This window comes from Gobius niger (assembly GCF_951799975.1).
Source record: "Gobius niger genome assembly, chromosome: 13".
In the NCBI taxonomy this organism is placed as follows: Eukaryota; Metazoa; Chordata; class Actinopteri; order Gobiiformes; family Gobiidae; genus Gobius; species Gobius niger.
Genome location: NC_136864.1, coordinates 1,853,136 through 1,866,954, shown reverse-complemented (window position 1 = coordinate 1,866,954; position 13,819 = coordinate 1,853,136). Strand labels below are relative to the sequence as shown.

General features: G+C 44.9%; 1 protein-coding gene across 15 annotated transcripts in view; it reads left to right on the top strand.

Annotated features, from left to right (window-relative positions):
* Positions 1 to 1,076: 1,076 nt before the first annotated feature.
* syngap1b (synaptic Ras GTPase activating protein 1b) overlaps positions 1,077 to 13,819 on the top strand; it is a 94,716-nt gene continuing 81,973 nt past the window's right edge. For 12 of the 15 annotated variants that reach the window (XM_079569320.1, XM_079569327.1, XM_079569329.1 and 9 more), the window contains exon 1: positions 1,398 to 1,565. In XM_079569320.1, coding sequence (XP_079425446.1) covers positions 1,548 to 1,565 — 18 coding nt within the window. In that variant the 5' untranslated portion in view covers positions 1,398 to 1,547. Of the gene's footprint in view, positions 1,566 to 13,819 lie in introns of all 15 variants that reach the window. The other 3 variants (XM_079569322.1, XM_079569321.1, XM_079569319.1) reach the window with 1 other exon arrangement.

The following is a 13,819-nucleotide window of genomic DNA, read 5'->3' as shown; positions in this document are numbered from 1 at the left end:
GACCGATATTATTTTGTTACTTTAAGAGATCCAGTCATAGTTTCTGTACCAGACTTGATCAGGTTTCGCTAGCTTTAGCATGCTGCTGCTGCTAACAACGCTATTAACCCCTTACCTCCCACCTGAACCAAGCACATTTTCTCCAGTTTGGCTTTACCCCAGTCCAAAAGCTTCTGGAAAAAAGCTGTGAAAATAGCAACAAAACTGAGACAAAAAAAAATAAAAAATATGGAAATGTGACAAAAAAGTGACGAAAAATTGATGAAAAAGTAGCAAAAATGTGAAAAAGATGTCACAAGAAAATGACAAAAATGTGTAAAAAAAAAAAAGACAAAAATGTGACAAAAAAATGACAAAAATTTAATTGAAAAAAGACCAAAATGTGACAAAAAATGACCAAAAAAAGGAGACCAAAATGTGACAAAAATGTGATAAAAAATGTATGAAAAAATGACAAAAAAGTTGCAAAAATGAGTTGAATGCCCAACAAAAAAATTATGGAAAAAAAATTTGATGACGTGAGGAAAAAGATCCTCTCGGTTCAGGCGGGAGTTAAGAGGTTAAAACTAACTCAGCGAGTGAACTCTCCAGGTCGTTCGCCTCAAAATGAGTCACAGCCCATATTCAATAAGATTCAGTCGCTGAAACAGGAAACCGGATCAGATATTTGGAACCGATACCGTTATTTTCGCAGTATCGGATCAGTGCATCCCTATGTTGAAGTACAGTAATCTGGGGCTGGGTCAAAATATCGTATTGTATCGTATTGCGATACTGTCAGGCCCGACCCAGCCCAGTGCCGGGTCCACTGCCCAGGCCAGGACTCATCCGGTCTGACCGTTTTGGGACCAACCTCTGACGAAAAGGTGATTTTGCCGCTTAGCATAACGTTAGCATGTTGCTTACCTTCATAGTTGTCCTTCAGCAGCTTGTTTCCTCTAGTCTTTGGAAGCGAGCGGCTCCTTAGAATCCCCTCGAGAGTAAGTAAGGCAACCTTTACCGTGCAGTCCCGTGTGGTCATGAGTTCGGGTTCCTGCTCTGTGTTTTAGGGTCTCTGAGTCTGACTTTAAGGTGTATCTGTTCTGTTGTGTGCAGATGCCAGGTGTGCCGCGCCCCCCTTCTACTACCACCATCATCACCGCTCCCACGTCCACTCTGTCCGTGCTCCGTACGAACACTCGTCCAGCCGCCCCTCCTTCGACAGACCGCCTCCCAGCCGCCCCTCCTTCGACAGACCGCCTCCCAGCCGCCCCTCCTTCGACAGACCGCCTCCCAGCCGCCCTTCCTTCGACCGACCGCCTCCCAGCGGCCCCTCCTTCGACCGCCCGCCTCCCAGCCGCCCTTCCTTCGACCGCCCGCCTCCCAGCCGCCCTTCCTTCGACCGCCCGCCTCCCAGCCGCCCTTCCTTCGACCGCCCGCCTCCCAGCCGCCCCTCCTTTGACCGCCCGCCCCTCAGCCGCCCTGCGAACGAGCGCCCATCCAGAGAACGGCCAGGCCACGAGCGCTGGTATCCCCGTACACGCGTGAGCCCCGGAACCCACGTCTACATGTTGGACCAGGAGGAAGTAAGTCACTGTCCACACACTCTGAAACCCTGCTGGGGTGCATACCTATGTTCCCCGGTCCTATGTTCCCCGGGTCCTATGTTTAACGGGTCCTATGTTCCCCGGGGCCTATGTTCCCCGGGGCCTATGTTTCCCAGGTCCTATGTTCCCTGGTCCTATGTTCCCCGGGTCCTATGTTCCCCGGGTCCTATGCTCCCCGGGTCCTATGCTCCCCGGTCCTATGTTCCCCGGTCCTATGTTCCCCGGGTCCTATGTTCCCCGGGTCCTATGTTCCCCGGGTCCTATGTTCCCCGGGTTCTATGTTCCCCGGGTCCTATGTTCCCCGGGTCCTACGTTCCCCGGGTGCCTGATCTTAATCAATAGTACCGGGGAACATAGGTACTGGGGAACATAGGTACCGGGGAACATAGGTACGGGGGAACATACGGCTGACCCCCCCTGCTGTCCCTGACCGGTCTCCTCATAGTGACCCGACCCGACCCCTGTTCACGACCGCCGTCCCTGATCAGGGACTGACTCCAGTTCCATTCACTTGTATACAGTATTTAGGCAAATTATATTTCCACCAATATAGACGTGATGTGGCACAGATTTTTAAACAGGCACTTCTCCACAAAACATCTATTCCAGTCCTGGAAAACCATCACTTAAATCAAAACGTTAATTATGGACAGAAAAATTAAAAGAACATGAAAATCGAGCATTAAAATTAAGCATTTCTTATCCTTGTTAAATTATTTGTGGTCCAATCATGGGTTGACTGGATTTTTTTTGGTCCAAAATACTCAAGTAAAATATAATTCAACAAAAATTACAACAAAATACTCTTTTTGGAAAATTTGGCTCATTATTTTCAAATTTCAGGGTCAGAAATTACCTAAAAATACTCCACAAATGAGAAGATCTTCTTGTAAACAAACTTTTTGGCAATTCCAGTTCTGTTCCCGTAATCATAATGACTATTCTCTTCAAAATGAGCCATTTCCCAAAGAAATCCATTGATATTTGTGCTGGCAGTGCTCAGTGCAGGCCAGAAGCACATGTTAGCCACATGTTAGCCACATGTTAGCCACCTGTTAGCCACATGTTAGCCACATTAGCATTTAGGCACAGACTTGTTGATTTCCCAGGTGACAGTGGTGCATCTGTGTAGAGGTTCATAGTCCAGATCAACAGTGAATGAAGACGTGTAAAAGCTCTTTTCTGAGTAAACAAGGCGGCCATTTTGTTTTGGGGGAAGGTGTGACTGACGCACCTTTGTGCACTGAGATAAATATGGAAAAGAAATGACCCACTTCATTTTGCTTTGATTTAGTCCATTTTTGGGGGGTTTGTTGATGCTGTTTCACTTTGTTTGACACATTTGTGAAAATATTTTTGCTTTTATAACATTTGGCACTTTGGAGAGGTTTGTGCACGATGCTAATGAGATATAGCACCAAAACATTGAAAAGTTTACAAATCCAACATACTTAGACCTAGACTTCTGAAATTGTGCACACATGCTGAGCACCAGTAAGGTCACAGCTGTACTCAGTTTGGAGTGTGTGCTATGAAGTATATTTTCAGGAAAGACATTTCAGTTTATGTGTAATTTTCAATATATAAAAAAGCTATTTTTTTAATTAATTTTTTACTGGTGCTCAGCATGTGTGCAAAATTTCGTAAGTCTAGGTCCAAGTATGTTGGATTTGTAAACTTTTCAATTTTTTTGGTGCTATATCTCATTAGCATTGAGCACAAACCAAAGTGACAAATGTTATAAAAGCAAAAATATTTTCACAAATTTGTCAAACAAAGTGCAGCAGCAACAACAAACCTCCAAAAATGCAAAATGAAGTGGGTCATTTCTTTTCCATATTTATCTCAGTGCACAAAGGTGCGTCAGTCACACCTTCCCCCAAAACAAAATGGCCGCCTTGTTTACTCAGAAAAGAGCTTTTACACGTCTGAGAAAGAGACAATGAACCTCTACACAGATGCACCACTGTCACCTGTGAAATCAATGGCCCTGTGGACATTTTAGACAAGTTTGTGTCTAAATGCTAATGTGGCTAACATGTGGCTAACATGTGGCTAACATGTGGCTAACATGTGCTTCTGGCCTGCACTGAGCACTGCCAGCACAAATATCAATGTATTTCTTTGGGAAACGGCTCATTTTGAAGAGAATAGTCATTAGGATTAAGGGAACAGAACTGGAATTACCAAAAAGTTTGTTTACAAGAAGATTTTCTCATTTGTGGAGTAATTTGAGGTCATTTCTGACCCTGAAATCTGAAAATAATGAGGAACATTTTTCCAAATTTTTGTTGAATTATATTTTACTTGAGTATTTTGGACCAAAAAATCCAGTCAACCTATGATTGGACCACAAATAATTTAATATGGATAAGAAATGCTTAATTTTAAAGCTCGATTTTCATGTTTTTTTTTTTTTTCTGTCGATAGATGTTTTGGGGAGAATTGCTTGTTTAAAAATCTGTGCCACATCACGTCTGTATTGGTCGAAATATAATTTGCCTAAATACTCTATGCAAGTAAATGGAACTGGAGTCAGTCCCTGATCAGGGACGGCCGTCCTGAACAGGTTAACAGGTTCAGAGTCTGCTTACATATGTATCCCGGGGATTGTGGTTAAATGCAGGATCCTGATTCCACTTTTCACCACAGAGTGAGTTCACGTGCACTCCAGGTTTCTACGGCTGGGATCCTCCTACAGCAGGGGTGGCCAACCCGCGGCTCTCGAGCCGCATGCGGCTCTTGGCCAATCAGAGTGCGGCTCTTTGCATGATTGGATATCGTTAGCCACATAGCATAATTGCCTAAATCATATTTCAATGTTTTTGGAAAACAAGAAAAAACTATTTTTTTAGAAAACGCATTGGTATTGTTTATTGATATTGTAACAGTACATTCAACCAGATATGTGAACAAGTATGCAAAAAGAAAAAGACCTATCGTCAATTTCTTAACGGATAAAAGTGACTTAGGCAGAACATGCCATGACTTAGGCATTTTTTCTCTACATATAAATGCCAACATAAACATAACCACAGTTGTTTTACTCTCCTAAACATAACCAAGATGTGTAACTTGTCAACCTTAACAAAGTTGTTTCTTAATGTGTAACCTTAACCACTGTTTTCTTTTCCCACCCCCTGATCGAAGTTCCACTCAGGTGCTGTTCAAACAAATTTTCACTGTCTATTGATGAGGGAGGTTGTCATAGTACGGGTGGGCCACTCTTGGAAGTACTGGTTTCATTGCCTGCAAGTCATTGAATTTCCTGAGTGTAATTGGCAATTGGGCAGGAAAGAGTGGGACATAGTGGAATGGTTCTTTGGGGATGCTGATTCGTTGAGGCAGGTCCTCCCAGTCTGACTCAAAATCCACCTTGTACCGGATTCGACCGTCAGCCAAGTACTGGAGAGCCCGGAGGTCATGGACTGTGGGGTCACCGACTTTTTTACCTGGTCGAATAGTGGTGACATAGGCCCCAGATAACTTCATGAAGTCATTGTGGTATAGCTGTGTCACCTTGTATGGGGATGGATGCATTCGTGCAGTCTCAAAGATGACAATGTAATCCCGTGGAGTGTGAATATCTTTGATGATGCGCCGTTCGATGAGGCTATGCATGGAGTCGCACTCCATTTGCGTGTGCCCTGCAACCAGAAACTTCTGTTCTATGGTGACATCATGTTTCATAGCCAGATGAAGGAAGGCGTTGCTGATGGTACCACACCGATTTTGATATCCACAGCCATCACTCCAGACAATGACCTTCTCAGTGTTTCTGTTGGCCTCTAGGATTGATTCATAGTGTTTAGACTGCAGATGGGCAAAAACCTCACTGCCGAGGGAGCCTTCATGCTCCTCCCAAGCGTAACAATACCCATTTTTGTTACTCATGTTGAAGCAAGTAAAGTTGTGCATCTGTAATTTAGTTTTATAATACATTGTACTTGCTTTTGTCTTGGGGGAAAGAAGAACGCATTGAAGGTCCATTGTCCACACTGAAAGTTTGTCACTGGATTCCTTTTTATCCTTGGCTTTTTCAGCTTGAGCCTGAGCCTTTAATTTCAAGTGAGCATTAAGCGTATCCTGATCTGTATTTCCTACCTTGGCGCTGACACATACATCACACTGGTCTTTTTTTGGTATGAACACAGAGTAATTCTGCTCCCTGAACAATTTTCGAAAATAAGTCTCACTCACAGCACGCATTCCATTTTCACCAGCAGCTTTCTGATATTCCTTGTGAAGATCACTTAGAACTGTTCCTGGCTCCAGAAACTTCTTATCCTGATAGGAGGGAACCTGACGGCAGTAATGGGATGGGACTGTAGGCAGTCCAGAGAGCCATTCTTTCAGGAAGGTCTGGTCAACATCTGATATGGGCACATGTGGACCAGTCTTGTTGTTCTTGGGTTTACATGCATCAGTTTTGTCCACAGTTAACCATGATCCGATGGTTCTGGGGGCGATGCCAAGTGTTGAACAGAAAAGATTCTTACACACAGGTAGTTGACCTCTATTTGTCAGTTGCAGGTGGTATGATAGGGATGTTGTTCTCCTTGATGCAACACCACCTTTCTTCTGTTTTACATGTACATTTTTGACTAAAGTCTGGATATACAGCTTGCGTGTCTCCCAGGAGGGCATGGACCAGAAATTGTTGAAGATATCTGTTCTCTTCTCTTCAGTCAGTAGTTCACAACTTCGTCTCTTTGACCTTAAGCAGTGCTGTGATGTGCAGGGTGGGCCCATGGTCTTTGGTGGTCTCTCCTGTCCTCTTGTATTCTTGTAACTCTCCCCCTTAAGACGCTTCTGTTTTATCACCTCTCGCTTCCACAGTGGCCTTCGGCGCCTATGACGTTGAACAGCAGAAGTTTCAAGTGCAGCTCCTGTTTCTCCTTCTCTGTGTTGAGATGTGTCTGTATCACTACCATTATCTGGATGGTCATCTTTCTCAGGTCTATAGTCCTTATCCAAGACAGTGTCATCGGGTTCACTTTCTGACGATGAATATGGATCTGATTGAGCTCTGGAGGTTTTACTAGCTCTTTCCTCTTCAATCCGTTGCACCATGTCTACGTCATTTCCTTCTTTCTCACGTCTAAATTCATCTAAATCCTCGACCTCCTCTAAATTGGTATCGAGCCCATTTCCTGACAAGAAAAAGGAAAATTAAGAAGAAGATCTTATGAAGAAGAAGATTTACATATCCCTTTCACAGACATAGTCACAAAGCGCTTTACATGAGACAATTCAGATTAAGTGCTGTATTTTATCACAGTAAACAATATTAAATTCATTGGTTCATCTAAATGTTCTTCTAAACCAAATACTTCTTACATCTAGTCAAAACATCTCAATTCTAAAACAAATCTATTTGCACTTAAAATACAAAAGCACACGCTTGAAAAATAACTACACTTGAAAATTTGCTTAAATGTCTAAAATTGCCTAGATGTCTTTTTATGACCAAGACATTAAGTAATATTTTTACCTAATCAAAATTAGGCTTATTTCTGGTCAGAACACATTTCTACATTTAAAAAACATCACCAGTGTTTGCTAATGTTTGCTAGCTACTTAATTTCTTGTAGCAAAAAAATGTGATATAAAGTTTTAATTACACAGTTCATAATTCCTTTGATAAACAGAAATTGCATTTAGTGTCTAGAAAATATAAATAAATGTGAAATATGAACTCTTACCAGATGAAAATGAATCAAAGAGACGAGCTAATACTTCACTTGTGGACATGCTTTCTGCCATTTTGTTTGTAGCATCAAAACTGCCTAAGTCAAAGAGATGACTAAGGCAGATAGTGTTTTTGGATTCTAATAAGTGTTGTGATTGGCCAAGGACATAGGCAGAAAGGCAGGATGATGCAGCAGTGAAAGGAGCATAAAGTTAGGCAGATATCTCAATTTGGCCAAAAAATGACTTAGGCAATTATGCTATGTGGCTAACGATATGTTTAATACAATGCGGCTCTTTGCAAAATAATTGGTAAATATTTCCCTTAAACTGTAACAGTCTTTGACCAAAAATCCAACCATCGTCCTACAGACCCTGTTTCCATCTCTACACATGAATGAGAGTCTGTATCTCTCTCCTTTTCGAGGCGGCGTGTAAAAGGTGCCCGTGCGGCAGCTTCACTCAAAGCGGGATGTAGGTTAAACAACAGTCAGGCAGATCGTGGCACTAGGATTAGCTTCTGTGCTTTTCAGATTTCTGATCAGCTACTCTTTATTTGATGTAATTTGGCCTCATATTCACATAAAAAGATCAAAATTAGGAAATGGAAAAAAGCGGAGCTCTTTTGAAGCATATGATGCGAAGCGCGACATCGTAACGCGGAAATACGCAAAGTCATGACTTTTCTTTCACAAATGCTATAACTGTAACAGATGCAACTGAAAACAGACTCTCAGTCCTCCAGAGGCTCCTGCTTAAAGTTCATGAACTTAGTGCAGCCTAGAGTGCGTTTTCTGCACAGTCCAGTCAGGACGAAGCTGCAGGCACTGAGCGCACAGGCCAGGGGCGAATCAGAGAAGGGGGCTCAGTGGGCAGGGCCCCATATACAAACACACCCCAGCATTAAAAAAAATAAAAAAAAATAATAATAATCTAATTCTGTCTCAGTCAGAACAGGAAACACAAAATGTCATTTAATATACATGTATTTCAATCTTGGTGAGGAGTCAAAACCATTAAATCTAACACAATTATTAAAAAAAAGAAAAAAGAAAAAGGCATAAAGTTATAGTTTATTGTGATTAAATAAAACGGTCACATTCTATTTATTCACAATAAACTACCGCCCCGGAATCTCGCTAATGGTCGGTGCCTTTGTGGCTCTTCACAGGGTCAAGGTTGAAAATTTCGGCTCTTGGTCTCTGACTGGTTGGCCACCCCTGTCCTACAGTAACCGGGATGTTTACTCTGTTTCCACGTGTTTGCTGATGATCCAGCTTCACTGCTCCTTTAAGCCGATCCAGAAGCTAAACTTGCTCCATTGTCTTGTGGAAATAAAACAATAGTTCAGTAATAACTCTCTGCAGCTCAACACAACCTGAAACACAACCTGATTCAGTTCCAGGGGTTAAACAGTACCTGGGTGAGTTAGGCCCGTCTTAGAAACCAGGACATCTTTGACAAAGACCTGACAGTTAAGGAACATCTCTAAACTTAGGAAAATGGCCTCACGGAATGATGTTCTCATGTCTGAACAAGAAGGAGCTTCTCGTAATCCTCTGAGTAATCGCGGCGATCCAAAATATGTTTGTGGAGGTTCAAACTATCTAAGCAGTTCTCCAGGTTCTGAGCTTCTAAAGGAGGTGCAGCCCATACACACTAAAGAGACATTTAAGGAGTTACCAGGAAAAACATGCTTATTGTTCTCTAATAAATCACACTCTGTCTCCCAGTCAGAGAAGGAGAGTCAGAGAAGGAGAGTCAGAGAGGGAGAGACAGAGAAGGAGAGTCAGAGAAGGAGAGTCAGAGAAGGAGAGTCAGAGAAGGAGAGTCAGAGAAGGAGAGTCAGAGAAGGAGAGTCAGAGAGGGAGAGACAGAGAGGGAGAGTCAGAGAAGGAGAGACAGAGAAGGAGAGACAGAGAAGGAGAGACAGAGAAGGAGAGTCAGAGAAGGAGAGTCAGAGAAGGAGAGACAGAGAAGGAGAGACAGAGAAAGAGAGACAGAGAAGGAGAGACAGAGAAGGAGAGACAGAGAAGGAGAGACAGAGAAAGAGAGACAGAGAAGGAGAGACAGAGAAGGAGAGACAGAGAGGGAGAGACAGAGAAGGAGAGACAGAGAGGGAGAGACAGAGAAGGAGAGTTACAGAAGGAGAGTCAGAGAAGGAGAGACAGAGAAGGAGAGACAGAGAAGGAGAGACAGAGAAGGAGAGTCAGAGAAGGAGAGACAGAGAAGGAGAGTTACAGAAGGAGAGTCAGAGAAGGAGAGACAGAGAAGGAGAGACAGAGAAGGAGAGACAGAGAAGGAGAGTTACAGAAGGAGAGTCAGAGAAGGAGAGACAGAGAAGGAGAGACAGAGAAGGAGAGTCAGAGAAGGAGAGACAGAGAAGGAGAGACAGAGAAGGAGAGACAGAGAAGGAGAGACAGAGAAGGAGAGACAGAGAAGGAGAGACAGAGAAGGAGAGACAGAGAAGGAGAGTCAGAGAAGGAGAGACAGAGAAGGAGAGACAGAGAAGGAGAGACAGAGAGGGAGAGTCAGAGAAGGAGAGACAGAGAAGGAGAGACAGAGAAGGAGAGACAGAGAAGGAGAGTCAGAGAAGGAGAGACAGAGAAGGAGAGACAGAGAGGGAGAGTCAGAGAAGGAGAGTCAGAGAAGGAGAGACAGAGAAGGAGAGTCAGAGAAGGAGAGTCAGAGAAGGAGAGTCAGAGAGGGAGAGTCAGAGAAGGAGAGTCAGAGAGGGAGAGTCAGAGAGGGAGAGTCAGAGAAGGAGAGTCAGAGAAGGAGAGTCAGAGAAGGAGAGACAGAGGGAGAGTCAGAGAAGGAGAGACAGAGAAGGAGAGACAGAGAAAGAGAGACAGAGAAGGAGAGTCAGAGAAGGAGAGTCAGAGAAGGAGAGTCAGAGAAGGAGAGACAGAGAAGGAGAGACAGAGAAGGAGAGTCAGAGAAGGAGAGACAGAGAGGGAGAGACAGAGAAGGAGAGTCAGAGAAGGAGAGACAGAGAAAGAGAGACAGAGAAGGAGAGTCAGAGAAGGAGAGTCAGAGAAGGAGAGTCAGAGAAGGAGAGACAGAGAAGGAGAGACAGAGAAGGAGAGACAGAGAAGGAGAGTCAGAGAAGGAGAGACAGAGAGGGAGAGACAGAGAAGGAGAGTCAGAGAAGGAGAGACAGAGAAGGAGAGTCAGAGAAGGAGAGTCAGAGAAGGAGAGTCAGAGAAGGAGAGACAGAGAAGGAGAGACAGAGAAGGAGAGACAGAGAAGGAGAGACAGAGAAGGAGAGTCAGAGAAGGAGAGACAGAGAAGGAGAGACAGAGAAGGAGAGACAGAGAAGGAGAGACAGAGAAGGAGAGTCAGAGAAGGAGAGACAGAGAGGGAGAGACAGAGAAGGAGAGTCAGAGAAGGAGAGACAGAGAAGGAGAGTCAGAGAAGGAGAGTCAGAGAAGGAGAGACAGAGAAGGAGAGACAGAGAAGGAGAGTCAGAGAAGGAGAGACAGAGAGGGAGAGACAGAGAAGGAGAGTCAGAGAAGGAGAGACAGAGAAGGAGAGTCAGAGAAGGAGAGTCAGAGAAGGAGAGTCAGAGAAGGAGAGACAGAGAAGGAGAGACAGAGAAGGAGAGACAGAGAAGGAGAGACAGAGAAGGAGAGTCAGAGAAGGAGAGACAGAGAAGGAGAGACAGAGAAGGAGAGACAGAGAGGGAGAGTCAGAGAAGGAGAGACAGAGAAGGAGAGACAGAGAAGGAGAGACAGAGAAGGAGAGTCAGAGAAGGAGAGACAGAGAAGGAGAGTCAGAGAAGGAGAGTCAGAGAAGGAGAGACAGAGAAGGAGAGTCGCACAAGGAGAGTCAGAGAAGGAGAGACAGAGAAGGAGAGTCAGAGAAGGAGAGTCAGAGAAGGAGAGTCAGAGAAGGAGAGTCAGAGAAGGAGAGACAGAGAAGGAGAGACAGAGAAGGAGAGTCAGAGAAGGAGAGTCAGAGAAGGAGAGTCAGAGAAGGAGAGTCAGAGAAGGAGAGTCAGAGAAGGAGAGACAGAGAAGGAGAGACAGAGAAGGAGAGACAGAGAAGGAGAGTCGCACAAGGAGAGTCAGAGAAGGAGAGTCAGAGAAGGAGAGACAGAGAAAGAGAGACAGAGAAGGAGAGTCAGAGAAGGAGAGTCAGAGAAGGAGAGTCAGAGAAGGAGAGACAGAGAAGGAGAGACAGAGAAGGAGAGTCAGAGAAGGAGAGACAGAGAGGGAGAGACAGAGAAGGAGAGTCAGAGAAGGAGAGACAGAGAAGGAGAGTCAGAGAAGGAGAGTCAGAGAAGGAGAGTCAGAGAAGGAGAGACAGAGAAGGAGAGACAGAGAAGGAGAGACAGAGAAGGAGAGACAGAGAAGGAGAGTCAGAGAAGGAGAGACAGAGAAGGAGAGACAGAGAAGGAGAGACAGAGAGGGAGAGTCAGAGAAGGAGAGACAGAGAAGGAGAGACAGAGAAGGAGAGACAGAGAGGGAGAGTCAGAGAAGGAGAGACAGAGAAGGAGAGACAGAGAAGGAGAGTCAGAGAAGGAGAGACAGAGAAGGAGAGTCAGAGAAGGAGAGACAGAGAAGGAGAGACAGAGAGGGAGAGTCAGAGAAGGAGAGACAGAGAAGGAGAGACAGAGAAGGAGAGTCAGAGAAGGAGAGACAGAGAAGGAGAGTCAGAGAAGGAGAGTCAGAGAAGGAGAGACAGAGAAGGAGAGTCGCACAAGGAGAGTCAGAGAAGGAGAGACAGAGAAGGAGAGTCAGAGAAGGAGAGTCAGAGAAGGAGAGTCAGAGAAGGAGAGTCAGAGAAGGAGAGACAGAGAAGGAGAGACAGAGAAGGAGAGTCAGAGAAGGAGAGTCAGAGAAGGAGAGTCAGAGAAGGAGAGTCAGAGAAGGAGAGTCAGAGAAGGAGAGACAGAGAAGGAGAGACAGAGAAGGAGAGACAGAGAAGGAGAGTCAGAGAAGGAGAGTCGCACAAGGAGAGTCAGAGAAGGAGAGTCAGAGAAGGAGAGTCGCACAAGGAGAGTCAGAGAAGGAGAGACAGAGAAGGAGAGTCAGAGAAGGAGAGTCAGAGAAGGAGAGTCAGAGAAGGAGAGTCAGAGAAGGAGAGTCAGAGAAGGAGAGTCAGAGAAGGAGAGTCAGAGAAGGAGAGTCAGAGAAGGAGAGTCAGAGAAGGAGAGTCAGAGAAGGAGAGTCAGAGAAGGAGAGTCGCACAAGGAGAGTCAGAGAAGGAGAGTCAGAGAAGGAGAGTCAGAGAAGGAGAGTCAGAGAAGGAGAGTCAGAGAGGGAGAGTCAGAGAAGGAGAGTCAGAGAAGGAGAGTCAGAGAAGGAGAGACAGAGAGGGAGAGTCAGAGAAGGAGAGTCAGGCTGAGGTTGCCATCGTGAAGTCACCTCAGGTCAACTTTCCCAGATGTAATGACGCTCACAGTCCAGCAGAGGGCACTGTTCCCACACTTTTCACTGGGGCGCCTCTTCCTGCTGCCAGTGGTTGGAGACTTTAACACAGAATGAAGCCCATGTGTTCTGTCAGTGGTTAGTGGAGAGGCAGAGGAGTGAGAGAGCGGGTGAGCGGGTGTGTGGCTGCCGCTGACCTGCCCCGGGGCGGTCGTGCACGGCTGCCGCTCCGAGTGAGCCGCCTCGCCTGTTCCCGGACTCCGCTAATTAGTCCAGTTTGGCCTCTGTCTAATTGAGCCAATGGCGGGGCCGGAGAGGCGTCTCCATGGTGACAGACGGCTCCTACATATTCACGCCTGTCACTCACTCCCCGGTTTATTCCGTCGTCCTCACACAGTTTAAAGCAGAGCGCGAGGCTGTGATTCCTTTAGGACAGTGTTTCTCAAACTTTTTCAGCCCGAGGACCACTTTAACTTCCAATGTTTCTCTGAGGACCAGCAGAATCCCACTCCAAAAAACAACAACATAGGAAGGATGAGCTACGTTGATGTTTAATGCTCAACTGTTTCAAGTCAACAAATTATTCAAACACAAATGCAATGATATGATCAGAAATTCTTATATGAATTTCAGTTAATTTGAAAAAGTAAATGTGAAATGAGCTGCAGCTTAATATGAACAAGAAAACATGTGCAAAAAAGCTGCTGTAACTTAACCTTAATGTCGTTCTAAAGAGCCAATAGTTTTAACCTGAGGTGGTGGGTATAGGAAGTCTATGATAACAGTCAAATGCTAAAAATAATGCTGGGAAATAATGTTTTCCCTTAATGTCCAACATCACTGAAACTACTGGGATTTTACACATTAAACAAAAAGAATTTCAGTCTCCAACAAACCAGTGCAGAAAACCCAACTTCACAGTTACAGTGCTGGGCATGAACTTTGAGGGCAGACTCTAAGCTTTGGATGTAGGTAATGCAAACTCGTGCACAGACGCCGTGGAAAACAGGAGACGTTTGGCTCCACAGAAGCTTCTCTGGATCATAAGCAACAAAACGCTGCTGATTTAATGAAAATCCGTTGCATATTGACGTGAAACACCGGCTGTAAAGACAATAGAATGAGTTGTGGCTGCAGATTGTTGCCTCTACCTTCAATTGTATTTTT